Below are 25,440 nucleotides of genomic sequence, written 5' to 3' on the forward strand. Positions count from 1 at the left end.
CAAGTGAAACAGTTCCACTGTAGACCTAGTTCAAACCAGACAGCTAATTGCAAGCTACGAACAATAAATGATCCACTTTCAAGCAGACTTATGAATAGATAGCTCCTATCGTAGCTGTACAGATTGCTATGTACTTTACTCATTTGTCTAGAAATATCTTCCCAGAAAATACGAATTGGACATAATGTTACATACATAGTGAAATTGAATCTATATAAAATCCAAAATTAAAATAGAAATATAAATATACCTTATCGATGATCTTTTTCAAATTTCTTTATCAAATTAGTGATAATCTAGAATCAAATTCTGATGTCACATCACTTTAAATATCCTGCCGACCAACAAACTTGACATCAATTCAATGCATTATTTTTATTTGTTTGTGTTTAGATCAATAACCTCAGTACAATAAAAACCTTCCTGAATATCGATTCAAGTAACATGAAAATAAAAAATAACCTCAATGGTACAAATATAATCTAGTAAACGGATAACATTTCCTAGATAGGATAAAACCAAAATCTTGTTCCGAGAACGAGGATCATTTCTTTATCGATACGGGACATATATACATATAAATGCCGATATTTAGTGATAAAGAGCGTCGGATACGTCGATTTCTGTTCTAGCGCGTTTTCTTTACGAATCTTCTGTTAACAATAAACCTACTGATAAGTGGCGTTCTTTATCAGTCACGAATACTAATGTACATGTGTTCATGAGTTAGATACATTGTTGTCTTCCCGGGGAAATTTTCAAGGAAATAATTACAACTTTATAAATAGATCTGCATGATTTTCAGTAATAACTTCTTCTTATAAATACAATTCCAAGCAATTTTAAATCTCTCAATGTGTTCAACTTTTTAACTTTACGCTCATGCGACGATACTGAGGAAATCCTGAGCTTCGTAACAATTATTTTTTTTTATCTTAACTATGTTATTTAGTTTTATCATAAATATGAAATATTTATACTTTTCATAATTCTAGGTGTTACGACATCATATTTTGCAATTAAAAATTTTCAAGAAAATTCACGAAAACAATATTAAAAATCCAAAGAACTTGTTAGCTTGAACACTGAATTCTTTAAATCTTTGATTCCTAAATTTTTTACTATTGAATTAAAAATACAAGCTCTTCGACAACCAAAGAAGATGAACGAAGAAAGAAAAAGTTCGAAACTGTTCTCTTTATTGTTCCAACTGGTCAGAGTGTATCAATGATCATTCGGAACAGGACCAGACGTTCAAATATTTATCCATCTTGTTTTCGTGTTATTTTTAAAATTGTTCGCAATAGTCGTTAAGAAATCGTACTAATACCACCGTAAAAATAGGCGAGGCATCGGTGTTGGGATAACAAGCGGCTTAAGAGGCATAACATTGGAATAATACGAAAGAAGGAGTCAGAAATGTCAGACTTACTGAAACAGGAGTCAAGAATTTGACTACTGTATTAACATTGAATAGTTTCGCTAAGAGATGTATATGTGCATATAGTGAAATAAAGTGAACAACAAAGTAAGATTATATTGTTTACAAAATAAATATTTGTCCGAAAAGTAAAGTAATTAAACCAATAATCTCGAAGTAAACAAGAAAAATTGCAATATAGCTAATTGCGGAAAGTTAGATAAAACTTATTAAATATTATCTGAAATTAAAAAGATTATTTTTTCGTGTATTCAAATTTAACCATGACTCTACAAAAAAAAAAAGGTATCAATACGATTAAATATTTATATATATATATATGTGTTATTTATTATACAACAATAATTAAATAATCATCATTTACATTCCTTTTAAATAAATAAAATTATATAAAATTGTTTGTTATTTTATTTTCATAAATAAAGCATTGAATTTTTATTTCACTACGATGGAGAGACGTGAAGCTATTGCACAGAAATTACAGTTTTATTTTCACGCGGTAAAAACATCGAGTTAGGTCATCACGGGGTTAAGTATGCAAAGTACTTAAGGTCCTTGAGATAATATTTGAATATTCCTGATAAACTATTGCAAAAAGACTTTCAGCTCGCTATGAAATACCGATAACGTTAAATCTTCAAGTATCTATTACCATTATAATTCAATCTAATTACTAATTCTATTATGATGTTCTTTCCTAATTATACAATTTTGCTTAGTATGCGCTTATTGATTCAGCATTAGTGATTCGTGTATTATTGTGATCTTTAATAATTTACTTTAGTTATAAGTTTATTAAATTACTATAAAATAAACTGTGTCAAATACTTTTAATTCGTCATTATAAGTAATATTAATATCTGCAATACAATTTTAATTTTTTTCAATTTTATATTATTAACGCAGTTGATAAAGAATGTTTACTAATAGGTTTTATAAGTATTTCTGTATTTATATCATCGTTCTTACCATTTATATTTATATCTATATATTTTATTATGGTCATAAACCATATATAGCATTTATACTTTTTAAAACTCACATTTTTGACGTTTTAAGTGATGAATTTAGGGACCTTACAAAGTAAACACTTTGTAATATCTCTAATCCGAAGATTATCTTCATCTATCAAACATCGACCATATTGTCAACAGAGTTCAGTCAACAGAAAGAATATCGTGACGAAGAGAAACGAGACCGTCGTAAAAGTATTTCATAATAGGACAAGATAGGAAAAAGAATGAATACTGATTGCAGTGGAAAATAATGTAGGAATAAAAATTAATTAATCGTATGTCATAAATTATTTCAAGGATCGTTCACTGTTTTTTCTTCTGCATATATTTTTTTTATAATACCTGCAATGTCTCGTGCGCATAAGATATAAACGAGTTCTGCATTATCGGTCGTAACAAGCTTTTTTCTTCATTTTTCTGACCCAGTGACATCTCATGTTCTTATCTTGCAGATTTTCCACGCTTTCTGGCCGTGATAGATAAAGGATTCTTTTGAATAATAAAACAGCGGACAGATGCTATTTAACGCATGCCACTAGACGATGAATAGTTTAATACGTTTAACAAGAAATATTCCAGAAGATCAAGAGATTGTTTAACACTTACTATCGAATAAAAATTTCTTTTTAAATTGTTTTAGGCCAATGTTAATGACAATGCTATTCAAATGCTAAGGTTTATTTTAATGTTTATAAGAAATATTTTATATACTTTTCTATAAAATTGCATATACAAAAATGATGTTATATACGCACATGGGGGCATATTTTGTCGGATAGATAATATATAGGTTATATTTTTAGCAATTAAAAATTTGGAGAAATTTTTCCATGTGGAATTTTGTTTATATGAAACGATCATTCTAAATGCATTTTAAATGCAGAAATTCTCGAGATATGAATAACGGAAGCGGATAAATATCACCGAAATTCGAATTATATTTTTGAAAATAAACCCATGGAATAATGCTCGACCTTGGTGATGAAATAGCCATTCATACCACTCATTCAAACCTTCAATTCAATACTCAACAATTATTTAATCTTGTTAATATCCAACACGAATAATAATAATTAATGATATTTCGTATCAAATATATCATTTATAATATATAAATAAGTCAGCAATGTGTGGCATAAATTTGATTTTTAAACTTTGTGTTACACAAACTTATCATGTGTTATGTTTTATTAATTTTTCAAAAAATACTTTGGAAGCATTCATCGACATGCATATGCATAATTCCTTAGGTTATCGATGTTTAGTCTTTTATATTCAAATTTTTATTTTCATTATAAAAATAATTTATATATGCCTTTAATGATGCAAGCATAAATGAAAGTATAATGAATCATTCACAATCATTCGTTTCAAACAAAATGCAAGTATAAAATTTCTGTTCGATAAGTTAAAAATATTTAAGATTAAGAAAGCAAATTTTTATACAACTAATATTATTGCGTAAAGGATATTATTGTTTTTACAAGTAACAATCAAATTGAAACTATTTACTATATATTAATTAATAATGTGGAAGGAACGGTTTTAAATGGTTGACATTCTTTATTTACTGACGTTTCATTAAAAGATGTTCAATATATATACACAAGTTCACGTTTTCGGTTTTTAGGAAGTGTCAAGGAATCAATAGTAAAGATAGAAGAAAGAAAGTTGATAAATTACATTGAAAACGCTTGCTTGACATTCATAATAAATTCAAATTATTATCACACGCGTACTGTCAAGTGTACCAAGAAATAGAATATATCTGTATGTAAAATGATAAAAATGTCGATTCGACGGTGACGTGATTTCTGAGAGGCAGAATAATTATTAAAATCAAGTAGCTTACGAAATGATTTATGTACTTCATAAATAATCCAAATTAAAAATTCCTTAAACCGCAAGCCATGTTCAGCAAACATTATTTAGTAAATATATTAAATTAAGGTTACAATTGAAATTTAAATGAATAAGAAATAAATATTTTCTCAGTGTTAGTTTTTAAGTTAAGAAATATTTTGAATAATCCATTATATGATAGAAATTTTAATTAGAACTATACATTATCTTATCTGCAGTTGATCCAAATATTTTAAAACACCCGGTATAGATGGTCTGTTCTTTCGCGTCAGTTTACTTCCTGTATACAAAGAAAATTTTTTCATCATAAATATGCGACAGAGTATAACTACATCGATAATACATCGATGCTGTGATTATGTGAAATATAATATATCGATTCTATTTCGCATCGCATACCAAAGTGAACGAGACCTGCCTTAACTCGAGCCAAAGTCTAGTTCCTGACCCTATTCACTGGTATCTTTCGACGATTGTGTCTCTGATTATACGTCTCGATACTCTTCCAGCCAGTACAAATTTCATTCTAAACGTATGCAACATATCTGCAAATTTATAATCTAATGATTCAAAGTATCAAAAGAGAGATGGAAATAATTTTTAATTTAAAAGGAATTCATTGTTATTGTTATTAATTTAATTTGTATTTATTATAGTATTAATTATTGTTAAATGAAATTTTAAAATATCTATTTCCAAAGCTTTGGTTCATTTAATTATCTTTGAATTTATATTCTTTTCTAATCTAATCAAGCACAAACAAACATCTTAGATCATCCAGTGTAATGATTCCTACTTCCTCCATTATCTTACTATTAATATGAACATCACACATAATATCAGTAATAAACATATACACACATGTATCACCAAAAAAGGAAACAACACATATAACGAGATCGGAACACGCGTTAAGCAATTAACTGTAATGTAATGAAATTATAATGAAATTGTCCTAACCTCAAACCAGTCTGATAATTTTTCAGTGAAAATAAATTAAATGGGAAAACGAAATGAATCTTAAGAGAACAAGAAAAGAGGATGACAAAAGGTGATAGTGTTTAAAAAAGTTTTTCCTTTCTTATAAATACGCATCCGCTAACTCTAGACTATTTTGCTGACACGCGATGACAAGCAGAACTTGCAGAACTGACCCTCATGACGTAATCATCGCGATTCACTATATGTATAGCAGCTTATTCTACCTCCTCTCCGAATCTTCTCCACAATGCTTGTACGTAGCCATTCTATTTCATTCGATTGATATATATGTATGTGCATATATGTAATATTCCAAATTTTTATTTGTAAAACTATATTTGTATAATAATAATTTGCATAAAAAACTAAAGTTAGAAATAAAAGTACATGAAGAATGAAGCTTGTGAAATGCTTTAAGAAAGAAAATAGTGAGTTCAAATATATATAAACATAATTTAAAAATACATACAAATTAAATTTTTGTGTTTACAATAAATATAAATATAAAAGATTTAAATAAAAAATTGGGTCTTCCAATATAAATAATTCAGCAGAAATAATATAACATATATAATAACTAACATAAGCCAGTACAAATATACGATTTTGGAGAGTTTCCAATTTGTTCTAAAATTAATGGCTATTTTCTGACTGCAATTAACGATCGTGAGAATGACTGAACAATTTGGCAATAGCTCTTTCCAAACTTACTGCAAACTTTCACTTTGCTCACAGTTATTGATAAGTTCCAAGATTTCCTGTAGAAGGATTGGAAGAAACACGTGGGTTAATGGCAATATGTTTAAAATGTATATGAAGTGTTTCAAGGTTATGGAAGCTCTACAAAGCGAATGAAGAATCAAGCAAACAAAAAATGAACTTCACTAGATGTCATATTTTGTATGCAACATTATGTAATTATAAGAAATAAAAACTATCATTTAGTAAATCAGGAATATGTTGTAAAACCTTGTAATTTTATGGTTAATAATAAATCATCGTTTCTCTTTTCCTTTTGTATGCTCGTAGAATCCTTATATTTGTCTGTATGTTTCAGAATATTAATGGGGAATGTATTAATATTAATTTCGTTCTATACTTAACCTTGCAGTAAACTCCAGTCATTAATCCTCGAGTTCGTGATAATCATTTGAGAGAGTATAATATATATTCTATACATTTTTTACCATAGTACGTTGTACTACTTTACTTGTTATATCATATAAATGAAATAAATTAATGATCATTATCTTAATGCTTTAAATACTTTAATACTTCAACATACCAATACTATCCCAATACCTCAATAACTAAACGACTACGCAATTGACGATTTTTTAACTTCCTGTAGAAATTACCCTTCATAACAATCACAATTTACATTTCCCAAACACTTGTACAGAAAAATACCGCAGAATTATATGAGAATTCGGAGATTAGCTTCCAATCTTTTTACGGATGTTCCGCCACTGTAAGAGAGTCGCAACATGTCATGCAAATGATGCACAAGTGAGCATAAAGAGAGTGGCGAGCGAATAAGTAAAATGTCGCTAGAGCAAAAACACCTGTCAGCTAGTAATCCCCCTTTTTGTCTCTGTTCCTCCAGTAGGAAATTATTGAGTAACACCTTGATACCGTGCAAGCAAACCAGCCATTTTGTAATACCACATTCAATACCACAAAAAAAAAACTAGAATGACTGAGTGCTGACCGGACCTTGATCTCGCGGACAAGATACTGGCGTCTCATCTGTTTTTTCGTTCCTGACGGCTCGAATCTAATTCTCCGGCTGATCGTAAAAATCACTTGCTACTTGATTGGGTAGTGTTATGGTGACAAAAGGAGAATGTTTTTGTTTCGTGAAACCTTTGACACTTTTGCTAGAAACTCCGGTACTTTTTTTAGGTTATGTTGCAAGAATTGAATGTCATAGTGAAATAGAAAGAGATAAGAATGTTTTTGTTTTGTGAATCGTTTAGATTCTATCTTTAGGCGCTGTTCGAAGAATTTAATATTACAATTGAATATTAAGAGACGAGTAATAAAATGAAAATATTCTTTAGTCAAGGATAATTTCGGCTAATGTAAAAATTATTAGAGATGACTCATGATTTTTCGCAACATAATTGTAGCCTGTGTAGCGTACTTATGTGAGTGTTCTCTAAGACATTTTCTCTTTTCCTAAAAAAGAAAGCTTCTAAACACCTTTCTTAACGTCATATTATAACATAACCTCAAGAAACGTAATTTTCGTCAAATAATATTAAATATTTCATGAATAATTCAATAATAAAACCAAAAATGATAGAAAAGAATATAGAATATGAATAGAATAAGAGAATAAAATTATAATAAAAGAAACAAATCGATAATTAAATAATTCATAATAAATTATTGACCTTCTTAATACACTAACCTTACTGTTATTTTGAATAATTCAAGAATGTAATTTTTTCGAGTACCTGAATAATTATCATCAAGAAACTGAATAATTAATTAGACACTACATCTAGATTTAAATGGCGTACACGTGTCTATATGTTAACTACGTATCATTTCATAATCCGAGGATCACGTAAATCCACTTCAGAAATATTTACACATGTGCGACACTAGACAAATTTTACGTAATTCCAATGTGAGCCTACATAACTGTTAAAATTAGTAGCGAAAGAACAAAGAAAGAGTTGATTGAGCGCAATCAACGCTAAGAGTAAACCAACAGATATAGGATTTATCTCGATCTAACTTTGCTGAGATCTTCGAACTTTTATGTCTATGTCTCATCCTCATTTAAACGAAGAAAAAGATTTTAAAAAATATTTCGAAGATATTTAGATTTTAACAAATTAACACGAATTTAAGAAATTTTAAAAATGAAAGCATATAATTAATTTGACATTGTGAGTTGGAATACCTCTATCATTTTTCCAAGGATGATTGCAAGGGAATTTTACTCGGAGATTTCTTAAACCACTGTCTATATTTAGCATTGATTTTTTTATTTGAACAGTTGGAATAATAAATGAATAGTAAACAGTAAAACAAACATTTTATCGATACAATCGATTTAGTACATTAGAAGTGAAAATATGAAATTGCTGTTGCAATTGTAGAAATATTTTGTAAATTGAAAGATATTTAAATAATTTAAATGTTCAAACATTCAAAATATCGTACAGTAGTAAAATAGATAATTTATTCAGTTTTAAGGTTAAAGAAGAATATTCCTATGTAGTTTGTTTGTGAAGTTTTTGCTGATTCGTCATGATTGAACATACATACTTGCATAAAACGCAATACTTCGGCATGGACTGTCTAACACTAAACTCAAACACGAATCCGTAAACATGAATTTCAATGTAAATTCACCTTAATGTATACGTGCTACGATCTGTGCCTTTTGTCATGCAAGAATTTCATTTAGTATTACTATCAAACAATTGCAGAACAATTTTTTTCAAGAATACGTCGTGCCATTAATGCTATTTACAATTAATTTGTGTAATTTCTATTCATTTTCTCTCTGTTCTGATGCATAATGTGCAGACAAAAATTTTCGACCCTCTGATTCACTGATTTGATCCACTGATCTAATCATTCAGCAACCATTATTGAACGTCCAGCAAGAATGTCATACTTAACCAAGATGTCCAAGAATAAACACGTTTCTAGCGTGCAAATAATTACTTAGGGCCACGGCCATGATTCTTGGAAAAATTGCAGCAGAAGTATCCGTGGCCTTCTAATCGAAATCTTCGCCAAAAAAAAAAAGAAAAAGCGAAAATCTATATAGTTCCCATTAAAGTAATTTTTATGAATATCTTTACTTTTCTTAATTAATGATGTGTAATATGTGGTACTTTACCTTGTTTTAAAATAGAGTCGATTCAAACGTAGATGGCATTAATTATTAATGACAAATTTTAATATTCAAATTTAATATTAAAATTTAATATTAATTTTATATTAAAATTTAATATTAACTTTATAAGATTTGTATATTTAGCAAATATGAATTCAATTATTTCATATTTAAATAACGGTAATTATTTACAAAAATTAATTCAATATTTCTCGTTGGCAAATAATTTATTATTTATCGTGATTCTCTGAATACTAAACAATTTCTTTTCTCCTAAACAGTTTATCTGAAAATTTATTCCTCTTCTACAAGTCTATCTTGCTCACAGGAACAGAGATACCAATTAATCTGACTGATATATACAGGGAGTAAAAAAGTATGCAAGTTCATCATTCTTACAAATCTTAGTCGATATATTAACGCTTACATATTTGCTATTCAACTTTGGCAACAAACCGCTATTTCCAATGCAGAAGGAAGAAAAGATAAATTGTTAAGATTCTTCTTCAAATGTAAACATTCGTGATAAACAAAAATTGAAAATTATGCAACAATCAATGAAGATATGGATAAAAAGTCGAAGAAGAGTATGAGGTATGCAAATAAAAATTAGTTTTATAATGTTTTAATGTCAGGCATATTCATGTTCGTTCATGAATGTAAACCTGACGACGTCAACATATTTACTTTGATTCATACCAGAATTTCTATAATATGTGCCGTCTAATTCTTTCTCTTCCTTTTTTCGATATTTATCTCTGTACTTAATGTATTATTAATGAGTATAATGACTGCGTGACGCTATTGATATTTAGAATGTATATATATCTTTATAGATATATCTAGGAAAAGGTAATAAAGAATGGAATTAACCTATAGCCTGTAAAAGTGAAAAAAACGAAAGACAAAAAGAAAATCGTGGAATTCTATATTCTACTTCAGTTGAAAAGAACTATTGATGTGGAATTATGATTCGTTACAAAAATATCTGTTCCTAACCCTATAACTCATTGTAAGGGAAGAGAACTCGTGGTGTGGTTCAAATTTCTCGAGGAATAATCTAATTATGAAAATCAACAGTAACGACATGACATAGGAAATCAACGACAAAGAAATAGAGGGAGAAGAGGAGGAAGAAGAAAAAAGGAATGGCGTTTTTATTGGCAGCAAAAGAAATCTTAAGAGTAAAGCGATAAAAGACGTCGTCGACTGTGGTTCACGAACAAGAAACGTGGAAAGTTTTCCACGCTCGAAGGATGAAGCAGTTCTCATGTTTTTCTATTGATCTGCGATTAATTGTCCATTAAATGATCCCTTGTTAACGTTCGCTTGCATTACGCGTCATATTATTCCTTATATCATATTAACTTATGCTAATCAATATTCAATACTATATATCTTTAATGAGGTTATTTAACTTATTTTGTTGAAAATAATCACTTCTTTATTTGTTTACGTATTTGGATGTTATGTAAGGTACTGTGTATTTAATTATGTATAAAGATAGAAAAATTAATATTTCCTCTATTAAGGATATTCCAAGAACTTTAGAAAAGTATTTGTGATCTATATTAATCTGTGCAATATGTACTATCTTTCCTATTAGGTTTATTATTCATATCCTATTTCGCACTATCGCATATTCTGTCTCCATATTCAACATCCAATATCCACTATCCATTATCACATATCCAGTGCACAGCTCACATTTTCATCCCTCATTCCATGTACTTTATCTCACATCTTATACCCCCACACAGAATGTTCGTAACTCATATTCTTCATCTTATCTCTCACATTCCATCTTTCAATTCCATATCTCGTACTTCACATTCCCTTTCTCATATTTCATATCACACATCCAGTATCTTTAGCCCATAATTCTCAAAATCCTCAACTTCCCGTAAACGAAATTCACATAATGAATTTCATCTCACATAATGAAATCAGTTGGCCGCAAATTTCCTTCAGAACTCGCAAGAAATCGTTACTTATCGTAAACGAAATTCGCTATCCTACAAAATGAAATGTGAGCTATAGATATAGGATAGTAGATATTAGATTTTGGATATACGATATGGAGTATGTGAATAGCGCGGAAAGAGGGACGGAGGTCGTAGAGTCTAACGTGTAACTTTTAACTTAAACTTGCACTTACTTTCTTAGGTATGGAAGATGAAGTATTGCTTGTGATATACATGGTATGATATAGGATGTGAGGTATGAGATACGGAATGTAGAAAATGGGACAGGATTCGCCGATTAATTAAATGCGCGTGTACTTACTGAACACTCAAAGTGGATCTTTTCGAAAACGTAGTTATAATATGATGCCATAAATTACCAATGAATAGATAAAAACTATAAATTAACAGTAACAAAGGAACGATTAATTTAACGAAATTATCCAACTAATAATTTTCGTTTAACATTTTACAAAGAAGCACGTCAAATGTCGATCAATTTTCTTCTAAGACCAAAAGCGATTCACGATCGTTCGCGCGTTACATATTAACAACATGTGAATCGCATGAACGCGTACGGATCGCTGGAGTATGCCTTTTTTTCTTATCTAGCAGAGAAACACGTGTCAGAATTGAAAACTGTTAATTGCATAATGAGACCGGGAATCGCGAACTTCCTCAAGAAAACTGAAACGATTACATCACTTTATGTTTTAGAAAGTATAATCGCGACCGACGCGGGAAAAAAGAAAGAAAAGATGTTATTACGATCTTTATTTAGCGGCTAATTTATTATATAACTTTTCATACCGACACTCGAAGAACGACTTTAATATTTCCAAGTTAAATGAGGTTTCCCTACTTTCATTTTCGGGCTATGAAATATCCACCGTATGCTTCTATATATTTCCATTTACCATTCCATATTTTAGTTTGAATTGTGCATAGAAATTATTTTCAGGGAACATTCCACGAATGTTAATGAATATTCTATAATGAAAAAGATATATACTTAATTAAAAAGATATTAAGAAGTAAGTCAGATAAAGATAATTATGATTTGAGAAACAGATGATTTAACATTAATATGATTTTAGGAAACATTTTGTAGAATTTTATTGAATAATGTTTGAAAGAAAGCAAAGATAACGTTTAATAACTTGATTTTTTAAACTGATCTATCATTTAATTTTAATGATTACAACTTGGTATGCAACTGCAAATAATAAATTAGAAATAAGTGTGTGTATATTATTATTGTTTAGAGGAAATATTTTAAAATAATTAAAAGTAGTGATTATTATAAGACTTTAAGTTTCTTAAGCCTGATTTCAATGTTTCCTATAATGTCTGAACAAAAATGAAGTAAGAAGCTCCTAGACATAATAACTTTTATTTTATTATGCTTAGAGTTTGTATAAAATCTGGGTCTATATATAAAGTTCTGCACTTTTGCTATTGAAACCTGGTTCTTATGATTTCCATTAATGACACAAAAATTATAATAATATTGTACTATAAGTACCTATACAAGTAGGTTACAAATAAAGAAGATAGTGAGAATGACAAAAAAGATCAGAATATTCACATTAATTATAACGTTATATACATTTAAAGTAAATATTCTAATAAAGTTTAACTTTGTTCTGATTGTTGGGAACAGATGAGAGAAATTTTTCTTAATTTTTACTCTAATATTTAATCCTTCCACTGTGCTAAAAAGTTATGTATAAACATATTCGACTGTACTTTTATTTCTGAACCCCCTTATACAACTAAGCAAAAGCTATCGCTTGAAAAATATTTTGCAACTTATACGTAAGTTATTTAAATTATCCGTTGACGTAAAATTGTAAATAGGAATTTATAGCTCATAATTAGTAAGTTATCAGTTCACTGATATTATTATTTGACAAACTTTATAATATATATATATCTTTTTTTAATGTAAAATTGTAAAATTTTAGATGAACAATTTACAATCTACACCCCATAATTAATATTATTACTTAATACATTTTATAAATTACAAGACCTCGTTATTCCAAAATTACGAAGTCATAAAACATAAATATTTAATAGCTATAACTTGTAATATATACATAATTGCTTAATAAATTACTATGTAAGAGGGCATTGGTGACATTATGCATTACTAGCTTAGCCTGACAATGAAAATGTGCAAAAAAGAAGGAAAAAAAAAAAGAAAACGAAATAGAAAAAAAGAAAAACGTGTTACCAGGGAAGATCAAAATCGGATCAAGGCTATGAAGTTTCATGTATTCACAAACATGAAGCAAGTATCTCCGATTGAACTAATACGCTAATATCAACACGTTCTATTCATTATGTAAGTGGTAGCTAATTGCATTTACGTTCTCGAAGGATTATAATTGTAAATAGTCACATTGCACATAAGCACCTTTTTCCTTAACATTGTTATTTTACGTATAAGTAGCGATAAAAAGTTAAATTTTTTCCGTCACAGCTACCTACTTCTTATAGCAATAATGCGAATGATTTCCATAGAAATGAATTAACTAATTCAAATTAGAAATTTTAATTTATCTGACCGACTATTGCATTTGTAGAGAAGCAGAAATAACTTGTATGAATTAATGCAAATTAAGAATTCTGTCACTTTTTTCAATAACCTTGTGACGTTATTTGTAAATTATACAGGATATCCCAGTATTTAACAGCCAAACTTTGTCTTGGATGACGCGATGTCCAAATATTAATAAGTGTCGCTGAATCTTCTGAAGAAACTGTTTTGCATCTTATAATTATAATATAATATAATATGATATACATTAACTATGAGCCAGCTCATTTTCATTCTGACCTTAATTATTTGTATCTGTTACGTGTGTTTTTTTAAAATAGGAATCTTTCCATCTTGCTTTTAAATTTATTATGTCTACCTGTTCGATATGTTTCTTTTTGTTTAAGTTTATGCTGACATCGATATAATAATGTAATTACTAACGCGTTATAAAAGAACATTTTTTTTACTCATTTAACACTAAATTACAAGAAAAACAGTGAGTATCGTTTAATTTCTTTCATAACTCGATTACGTGTTATTATCCCTCGTCAAATGTAAAACTACTTTTTCTCGAATGACGACAATTATGAGTACCGGCTAGTCCGTCGAATGACGATTTATTTTCTCTTCTCACAACCGTAGATTGCTCACGCGTGTTCTTTTTGACCTTTTCGTGGATTTATTACAGATCTTTTTCTTTACTTGAAAACCTAAGTGTTTCCCAGAGAAAATATTTGAAGGTTTACGGAAGACTGACGGAATATTCGAGGACCTATTAAGAAAATAATTATTGTATAATACATACAACGAGAACATAAAGATTTTCTAAAGATAAGTATTCAAATAATTTTTATAATGTTGTCAATGTTTCATATTATCCAGATGCATTAATATTCGATATTCTGAAAAAGAAATGTTATTTTCACAAACTCATTTATCACAAAGCTGTATCGTAAACAATTGCAAATTGCAAGAAAAATTAAAATTAAAGTAACATTTAAAAAAATATTGTTCGCAATCGTCATTCTTCTATGTATATTAATTTATGGATTTGATCGTGGCTTCTCTGCGACTCACATAAAGCTCGATTTCGATGACACTTATCTCAACGACCTAGGTGACCAATTGAGTCGTCCACAAAGTAAATATGAATTACGAAAGCATAGATGGACAGTGGGACCTTTTTTGGACGAAGATACCAAGAGACACAAGGGACTGTGTTCAAACAGAGAAACTAATTGTATATATGTATAGCGAGATCAGAGAGAAAGATACGTCGCGTGCGTGTCCTATTATATTACGTAAGGGAAATGAGCCAGTGGATTCTATCTTAGTGGTTAGACACCGTTTCCGATTGAACTCGGGGAAATTTACCTGTTCGAACGTAAGAAAGATCTACTATATGTATAATATTCTGAAAACATGTAACATCTAATACTGCAATGTGATCATTATCTATATAATAAAATTTACCCCTTCTAAACTGTATAATAGTTGAGTTTATGAGAAGAAAAATTTCCGACATTTCTTTAGATTGCTTAATTATCAGTTAGAAGCGTCGTGTAGAAAGTGAAAGCAAAGATAACGACTGTACACAGTGGTTAACCAACGAATATACGAAATTTCTGGCCATCCATTTTTCTTGGATTTAATGAAAGATTTCGGGCGCCATCTGTAAATGACAATCAATGTAAATGCGCATGCGCAAAGACAACCATATTAAATTCCTCATTGTACTTCTCGTTCCTCGTGATCTTTCTATCATAAAACAGCAGGAAAATTTTGGTAGATAATAAGAAATTAAAATTAGATTCTGAATAAAATTATGTTGCCCTTTGATAACATAATTTGATTTGAAATGGATGTGAGTTTACTTTTGGGAAGGGAATAGAATTTCAATAATATTAGCAGTGTCGCTATTTAATTCTAACACGAAGATAATATGAAGATAGAAGTGACTACCTTTTATTTCGTCAATATAACAAAAGCCAGATTCACTGCTTATACACTATAGAAGAATTCTTTTCATTTTATGCACATTAAATCACTGTACATAAACCCTATCTAAATTTCAAATGTGTGATCACACTTTATAGTGTGGTTATATGTACAATGTAAACGATTAAATAGTATTGTTCAAAGCATCAACTAATGAAAATATTCTGAAATATAATAAACTAGAAGAATAATACGTCAAGAATAATCCAATATGTCAAAAAATTTTAGAAATACCTTGATATACAACAAAGAAATGGTGAAATAATTCTAAAAAGTTCTATATTTCTCAAGTGAAGTCATTGATACTTTAAACCACTAAGAAATTAAAAATCAATTATTTAGAAGCCGATACATTTATATTAAATACTTATCGGCATTTTCAGAAAAAATCGAAATACTTCGAAATTCGGTAGAATAAAACGAAACATATTTTTAAAGACAATCCTATATAAAAATGTAAATGTTTTCATAGATTAAAAAGGCAAAGACGTACAATAGAAATAGAAGTACATAAAGTGGAAACGAATGATCCGTCGTATTTTTCAGAGACACGTTTATACGACACGGCGACGAACTAACAGTATTAATAATTAATGCGAGTTCTTCCGACTAAAAGCTTCTTTTACTTGTTAATTCGCAGTTCCCCTTCCGTTTGTCCACTGAATATGGCATTAACATAAGCAAACGGAGAAACGCACGAAAATAACCCTCCAATAACTGAAACGCTCATCTTGATTTCACGAGTTGTGATTAGTGGTGATGGTCCATGGAAAAGTTATGTCACTTTTCTTACAACAAACAGTTTGTATATATAATCAATCGCTTTTTATATACATAACTTCATTTTATGATTTTCAGGATTGCGAACAGCATGAAAGACCTTTGTAATTCTTAACCTCACTGCAATTCTCGTGATTATTGTCCTACTCTTGCTTTCGTTTCAACAAAAAAAATATTTTTAATATTTTAAGAAAATTTTGCATTTTACGTAATTTAAGAGTAATTTACCGTGTTCTAATCATTTTTAACAGTCACGTAAATCTCAACTGTTACAAACTTTATAAATCAATACATTCAAGCAGTCGTGAAGCCGAGTATCATATGCGATCAGCACAGACATATAAAAATAAAAAAATAGAACATTTCAAATACTACTACTTGAAGAATTAGGATAGGCAGTCAAGTAATATATCACAGGAGCAATTAAATATTTTGATATTATATTATAGCGTGTTAGTACTGTAGTTTACGTTTATGTGCATATATGTTGCACATATACAGGGTGTCCGAAATAACTCTATCACTCTTAATTACTTTTTTACTTGTCATGATACGAAAAAATATTTCAGAGAAAAGTTGTACGGTACCTAGGGGGTCATACTGTGCTTTTATCTATTTGACTTTGCGATGATATTGAAATTAGCTTAATTTTTCAAAACATTACAAACATTACAAACTTTCGCAACATCCGCTATCGAAATGTGAATTATTATTTCGACAGAACAACATAAAGATTCCATTAAAAAATTTGGATGTCATCTTTACAAGACGTTTCAAGGTCAAATATGATATCATGCAGCTTTTACCTGAATTTTGTCAGAATTTCTCGAAAACAAAAGGCTATGCACTCAAATCGTTTTGGGGTTGTTTTATGTATTATTCTTCTTATTATTAAATTTTAGAAATCATATAAAGTAAAAAGAAATTTTATAGAAATTATGTTACGTCACAATATAGAGATATTTCAATTAATAAATTTTCGTATAAATAACGATACTGTCCTATTTAAAAAAATAAAAGGGGGAAGATTCGCGTGTATTTCAGAAGATTGATTACTGAGATCTCATCGGTATCTGTTTCTTTCCGAAGATTATAAATCGTCCCGAATAACAAAAAATTTCGCGTCCTCAGCGACGGCTAACAGATCATATAAAAAATGAAATTTTACGTTTACCCTACACTTGGCTAATCATGTGTGCCGAAAATTACATAATTTTTTCATGAGCTCATCAGTTTGTTTTTCTGCTGCTTTTACTTTCTGTTAAAAATAAGTTGTCATCCTTACGAAATTCACAGAGAAAAACATCACTAATTTCCCATTATATTTTTACTGTCATTACACAATTTTTAGCTCTTTACAAAGTTTCTTTAACGATTGATTTGGTATTTCTTTCAGCGCCTGGCTTTCCTTATTTCTGTTCATCGCTTCATTCAAACTTTTTGGATAGTTTCGTTTTATTTCACTAATTCTTGTTAATCAAAATTCTATTTTAAGAAGATCTCTAACCTAACCTCATTAAATTAATGAATAAAACTGAAATCAAATCTTACGTTCGATTTTAATTATTCTGACATAATGAATTTATATTTGGTTTCAATGAGTTTTAATAAACTTTTAATTTAATAAATTAAATTAAACGTTTTCAGTATCTAATAAAAATAAAAATAATATGTACATATAATAATATGTACATATGTATAAAAACAACTGTAACAGTTAATATAGAAATGAATACAATTGTGTGTATATATATAAATAGAAACAACAATACAAAAACAAAGGCAGAATTTCAGTGAAAAGTACATTTTGTCATAATTCAGTTTATAATAGAGATATTTTTCTATCAAAATGTTCCATGATATTTTTTGAACACATGCTACTGAATAAAATTGGTAAAGAATCAAGCAAACTAAATTACCAAATATGGGTGGGCGTGCATTGATTAATTACGCGACGTAGGTTGACCTACTCATCGGGTGTCTTGAAAATTTTCTACTTTTCACGAAACAAGTGCTCGATTTAGTCACATATACAATTATATAATAACGATAATTGATTCCACAAACATGACGCGATATGCCAGGATACGTTATTACTATCATTTAACAAATGTAGAGTAATTATTATTAATAGTAGATTCTAAGAACAGGTCAGGTAATGGAATAATCCTTGTAAATAAACGTTTAGATTTCTCTAAACTAAATTAGCTAATTAAGTAACTCTTAAATAAGTAAACATACAATTTTTTAACATCTCGTATAACAAACCCTTCGCAGCTTCCTTTATGCTATTCACAAATTCACATAACTAATAAACTTTATTATTTACTAAAATCCCCTCCCAAATAAAGAAACACAAAATTTAAGGACACCCTATGTGATCAACCCTTCATCTACCACCTATACGACCCAAAGAATCCCATAAAGAAAGAAAAAAACAAGACACTGACTATACTCATTGTACTTTCTACACATTTGAAAAAAAATATAAAGTCCATAAAAATACATCATATAAAAAACAACAGTGGTTGACATCATAGGTTAAAGAATCCCGAAACCGGTTAAAAACATGGCGATCAACCAAGACAAAACATTTACCTGCCAGCCCCATTTCCGAAACAGCGACGGACGTGGCCTCGCTATCAGACGTGTAGATCTTCGATCAATCGTGCACGAGTTTTTCCGATCTTTCTCGGAAAAAATTCCTCGGAGGTGGCCTCCATTATCGTTCTTATCACCGAGACAACGACAGTAGCCCTGGCAAATTACGTTACGGTATGACCGCGGCCTTTAATTACGTAATTTCTCGGCCATCGCACAATCGTTTATCGATCGAAGAGGAAACACACTCTAACCTAAACCGTTCCGTACAGTGAGCCAGTGCAACGAACTAAGAGGGAGGTTTGAAACACGATGAAGCCGCAGCAAACAGGTAGCTAAAACGCCGTGATGATAACTTTCATTTGTTTCATGACAACGTCGCAAAGACGACTGCCTGGCAAGCAGCTGGCGCGTTTTGCGCTCGGCTCGTGGCTAGAGAGTGGGGATAACTCGAATCTACCATAGGAATGAATATAGCGCGAACCGCGGCGGTAGTTAGAAATGAGGGGGGCGCTCGCGTTCGAAGATTAGGAGTGGCGGGTGCTAGGCTGTTGGTAGATTAGAAGTAGGGGAAGGGGGCAACGGGGTTAGAATTTGGCGCGCAAATGCAACGAGGGTTGGTTTTTTCTTATGAGAACTATTAATCTCTTTTATTTAGAGTTGTTATTTTAATATGTTATTTTGATAAGTTAATATATTGATAAATTTAGCAACGAGATTTGATTTCTATTTTATGAGGACTGTTAATCCTTTTAGTTCCGAATATAGCAGGATCCCATATAACACGGAAGATACATAAAGTTATTGTCACAAGAATTGTGTAATTCAAATTTCTATTATAAAAGTTACACATATAATCCTGCACAAAAATCTAAAAATAAATTTTCTGCCTTTTTTTCTAAAAGAATAAAAAATTCGAACAGTGATTGTTTATTACTCTTGGACATTTATATTATCATACAATTATAATTATTATGTGTGCAGTTATTGTTGAATATCTATATTTTTATGAAGATTCTACAATAGCTATTTCTTTTATTACATCAAATATCGAAGACTGACAGAAATTTTCGTTAGAACAATTGATCTCTTTCTAAAGAAGAAAAGCAACAGAACTTTGTAATCGACTTAATATTTAAATAATATTTAATAATGATTTCACCAAGTACGTTCGACTCAAGGAATTTAAAGAGCAATTGAAACACGAGAGGCACATAGTGAAGAAGAATTATTACGAAACATTAGCGAGATGGAAGACGATGTCTCTCATCAGCGACTGGAAAGATACAAGAAGATGCTTTCTCTTTAGCTACGACCTTGATTGACCCTGAGTAACTATGGTCGCAGAATTCGTCGTAATGTGAATTACATATATTCGTAGGTATACAAAAACGTACTGTTCTGTTTAGAGAAAAATCTCAGTGACCTTCATAACACTGTCTTGTACCACAACACGAGATCCAAGAAAAAATTGAGTCGAATAATTAATTTTTTAAAACGTCTCAATTTTATCTCCTATGTATGTACTTTTTTGAATAATATTTGCATATATGTGTATATATATTTATAGGAAATACCTGGTTTCCTATTTCATTTTTTATGTCAGATACGGTTGGCATGTTTATATGATAACTTGCCATTAAAATAAAATACATAATAGGTTATTATATTTTATGAGGATAACCTGAATAAAAATAGATATTATAATATATAATGAAAATATGTAAACAATACGTGAAAAAAAATGAATCTCGACTGCAATATTACATAAGTCGAAAATCGTAGGATATTGCATCACTGATCGCACGAAGGACATTCAAAATCGTCAAATAGCATTTTTGCTTGAAAGATCTTACGTCAAGAGCAAAGAAATCTGAGGTCGAGTAACAGTCGGTATACATGTATGCATGTGCTGTAGTGATTCATAGCATAACACGAAATGCATATTTGTGCAATGAAAAATTCAAATTCTCTTGCTCATACGAAATTAAATTACAAATGAGTATTTAATAAATCATTTAACCTTCTTATTTTATGTATTTTTTCGAAAGTTCAAACTGCAAAAGCGCACAAAGTACACATAATGTGTATAAAGAAGCAAACACAGTATAAATAACACTTGCTAAAGTGACGAATGAAACGAATCATGTAAGTTCTAGTATTTTAATTTTGTAGTAAAATTTTCATAAACATCCGCGATACACAATTAAAATTCCACCATAGAATCGAATTAACTAACATTCCACCAAACATCACAATATTGATATACTCTATGTCACAAAATTAAAGAATCATTAAATGATCAAGAAATTGTCGATATCTCACCTCGGGACGGACACATTTTAACACTTTACTGACCACTAGCGGTTCAACAGCATATGCACGTCCGACCGGCAGTTTAGGCGCAAATTCTCTCTGGCGCTGGCTCTGTTTCGGTTTAGACTCTCCAATACCACTCTTTTCGTTCATTGCGAACGGTAAGTTTTTCAAATTGGTATAAAACTGTGGCAGCTTGCAAAGCAATGTAACTGACGCAACTGAGCAAGGTACCTTAGTATTAAATAACAAATTATTGCTCAAATAATGAAAAAGATCGTCGGCGACAAAAGCCGATTAACAGGTTATCGATCGGTAAACGTTGGCGACAAAAAGCCAATTAATAGGCTATCAGTCGGTAAGCATCGGCGACAAAAACCGATTAATTGGATATCGGTCGGTAAAGTGTTAAAAGGTGAAGCCTCTATTTTCGTTATGCCAGTTCAAGGTATACTACAAGTATATTACAAATTTATGACAGTTCACACATCGACAATTTTTCGGTTAAAATTGAGCAATTCTTTAATTTTGCGGCATAATGTGTATTATTCGACTAAACTTCGTTCAAGTAATTACACTGTTAATGGAATTATAATATGAAACAGTTACGTGGATTATCCTGTATATTTTTCTTGCCGCCAGAAGCTGACTAGTACCCCTTGTCTAGTACATTTGCTAAATCAATTCTTATATTGGTCGAGACTCGAGAAGTGCTGTGTTCCTTCTTTGTTTATCGAATATTGTGAGAAGATGTAAAACAAGTTCGAAAAAGAGAACGGTGTCGCAAAATGAAGTTTAACTATTGTTCGATGTAATAAGAAACAAACCAACACATAACCTAATAGACTCAATGTCCAACGAGTACGCTTTCGATTAATCGGCACACGTGTTGCACAGTAATCAGTAATCAAGAATGTAATCAAATTTTCAAGAACTCATTCCATCCAGATTGCTCAGTCTCTTTTAATAACAAAGGTTTCTTCGATTAATTGGCTTTTCCACGGAGGTATATTTCCATCCAAGGAAAGTGAAACATGAGAGGGAGAGGAGGGAGAGAGAGAGAGAGAAAGAGAGAGAGAGAGGAAAGGACAGAGGGTTGAAGAGAGACAGAGGGAAGTGAAGAAAATGGTAACAAAGCCGGTGGCTGGTAAATGAGTCAGTTGATAAACAGAAAGGAACGAAGCAGTTTCTGCCGGAATGAGACAGCTGTAAATGAATCATTTTATGTGCTGGCCCGACTATCACGTTGCCAGGATGATAATTATGCTCGAACGAGAGAGTCTCACTATAAACATTTCGAAATTTTCATTTACTTTTGATTATTAATAAAACGATCTCATTTATTTTGCGTTACATATAAGATATACTACATAAAATCAATTTTTTAGTGGCCGTCGTCTCTATATCATATGTAATATTGCAATGGTAGCCAGATCTTATCAGTATATCAAAAATTTTGAAATATCAGTGTTTTCCAATCCAATATAGATTGTTGAAAATGTTTAAGTCTATGAAATTTATCTTATTTTAATCATTCTAACCACAATAATATACGTTAGAATACCTAATATTAAAATACATGTACATTTACTTATTATTTAATATTACCTATATACTACATGATATTTGTTTAATACTACATATATTTTATATAATTTACTTTTTATGGCTTCCATGGCTCATCGTTTTTTCATCTTTTTCTTTTTTTCTTTTTTTGTTAATTAGAAAGAAAATACAGAATGGTGTTTTAATTTATAGCAATGCCTCTATACCGTATGCCCATGCATTGTCGCCATTGTTTAAGAATGAAGTTAATAATAGCGCTTTTATTATGGAAATTTATTTAATACTTTATTTAAATACGGGGATGGTTCGTAAATGCTAATGTTTGGTGACCTTCAAATGGATTTACATCCTGTTTTTTCGATATTTTTCTTCAGATAGCATTACACAGTTTAAAGTAGATAAATAATAAATGGATTTTCATTACTTAACAATTACTGATTCTTGTAAAAGAGTTATGATCCTGATTGGCCATTTTTAGTGATATTTCGCTGCACAAAATTAATTAGATTGGTAACAAGTTTAAACTGTCGATTAAAATTTTTTTTGAACACCTTAAATTTACAAAATTAATCTACTAAATTAACATAATTTCTATCTTATCGGTATTTCTTGTCTTTTAAACATTCCTATCAAAAAATAAGAAACGATTGAAATTATATATCATGCTTCTTCACTTATCTAAAAAGAAATCACTGCTAAATTCAAATAAAAAATAACTATACGGTGCGTGGTATTCGATTTCACTTTAATAATTTTACGATTATTTGTGTTTACATTATTCCACATCTTTCAAAGAATCAAGGAAATTTCAATGAAAAAATTCTTCCTTTCTTGTTGCGGAAACACGGCATGAGATTAACAATTAAAATTATCAGAAATTTTTTCCAGGAGAAATCGTTCGTCTTATTCAATTATTTATAAAAATAAAACGAAGTTTCTTGCTAATATCGTGTTTCCACTTTCAAAGAGAAAAAATGTTATTTGCCGTGGCAAAAAACGTGCTTAATCGCGATCCTTACAAAACCCTGGCAGATAATAATAGCAAATTAACTTTAATTAACTTCGATGTTACCACGAGTCTAATTAATTAAGACAACGTTTAAACAAAAAATTATACGGTTTTCTTATCCGGCTAAAAATTACTGCAGTCTTAAATCACACTAATAGATCGTTATTTAAACATCTGAAATATTGTAATTAATTGTAAATTATTATTGAACAATTAGAAGCTGACTAATTGGTATTTTCTATTCAGTGCATTTAAGTGGATATTATAGATACACGACAATTTATTAAAATAACATTAAAAACGCTAAAATGCATAGCAGATATTATGTTATTTAAAATTTTTGAAATAGTGTTTGATTAAAATTTTCTTTTTTATGAATTGTAATATTAAATTTTAAATGTTTTATGCATAGATTTCTTTACATTGCTATACATTTGATTGACTGTAATTCTATTGTCAGCTTTTTACATATATTTTTTCATATTCTTGCAAATCTTTTTCATGTGTACTATAATAATTTATTTGATTTTCATAGTTATAATAATGAGGCATTATAATGAGCGTAAAAAACGGTTGCAAATGCAAAATAGAATATTAAAAAATAATATTCGATTTTTATTTAATACTATTAAATTTGAAGAAAATTTCTATGAATTATTATGTTTTATAGACATAATCTTTCATACATAAATATTTCCATATTAAATGTTTTTTATTGTAATTTTGTTAGATTGATTTTATAATTAAAACATAATTCACTCTCTTCAATTTCTTTTATTTTTTACAATTATAATTAAATAATTGTGTCTCACAGCAAAACTAATGGCAGATGTGTGGTTATAATAGCCAAAATGATACTATAAGCAACATTAAATATTAATTATTCTATAAAGTACTGAAATATATTTATATATTTTATTTCCCTAAAGAATAGATTTTAACTGTATCTTATTCAGAATTTAACAATTTTTCGTTTATTATTAATACTTATACCCCTAATACCCCTACTATATTATACTTTTACTCCGATATAACCTCAAAATCAAACCAATTTTGATGTGGAATCATCAGAGTAAATTATCCAACTTGCAGTCACTTCAATTATCAATAATTATCGATTCGTGTTATTGACTTACCAAGGACTTCGAAAAGATGCTCGTCGAACCGCATTTCGGCGTGTGTCCCCTTTAATTCGAACTGGCCGCGTAAAGGCAGTGTGGAAACTGCGTGTGCGCAAGCACACATTAATAACACAGCACAGATAATAATTTTCTTCACGTGGCTGTCATACTTCTGTCACTATGTATACGGTCTATCATTTAAAACAATAATTTTACCAAATTATTGGACCATCGCGCACGGAGGCCGCTAAGCGACTGAATGTCAAATTGTCAAACTATTGCTTTCGTCGTTCGCTAATGTGCGAATGGTGAGGGAAAGACACGTGTGAGTGGGGATAGCGCGAATAGTGGTGAGGGCTATAGTCGTGCGC

General features: G+C 29.9%; 1 protein-coding gene across 8 annotated transcripts in view; it reads right to left on the reverse strand.

Annotated features, from left to right (window-relative positions):
- Positions 1 to 25,440, reverse strand: part of LOC100646806 (hepatocyte nuclear factor 4-gamma) — a 49,334-nt gene that overhangs the window by 11,003 nt on the left and 12,891 nt on the right. For 2 of the 8 annotated variants that reach the window (XM_012317746.3, XM_012317745.3), the window contains exon 1: positions 25,085 to 25,324. The exons of 2 other annotated variants lie outside the window; for them this stretch is intronic. In XM_012317746.3, coding sequence (XP_012173136.1) covers positions 25,085 to 25,193 — 109 coding nt within the window. In that variant the 5' untranslated portion in view covers positions 25,194 to 25,324. Of the gene's footprint in view, positions 1 to 4,522; positions 4,601 to 4,719; positions 4,866 to 5,280; positions 5,467 to 6,405; positions 6,520 to 19,054; positions 19,457 to 25,084; positions 25,325 to 25,440 lie in introns of those variants that run through there. 4 more of the 8 variants (XM_048413527.1, XM_048413526.1, XM_020867232.2 and 1 more) reach the window with 4 other exon arrangements.

This window comes from Bombus terrestris, chromosome 16, assembly GCF_910591885.1.
Source record: "Bombus terrestris chromosome 16, iyBomTerr1.2, whole genome shotgun sequence".
Taxonomy (NCBI): Eukaryota; Metazoa; Arthropoda; class Insecta; order Hymenoptera; family Apidae; genus Bombus; species Bombus terrestris.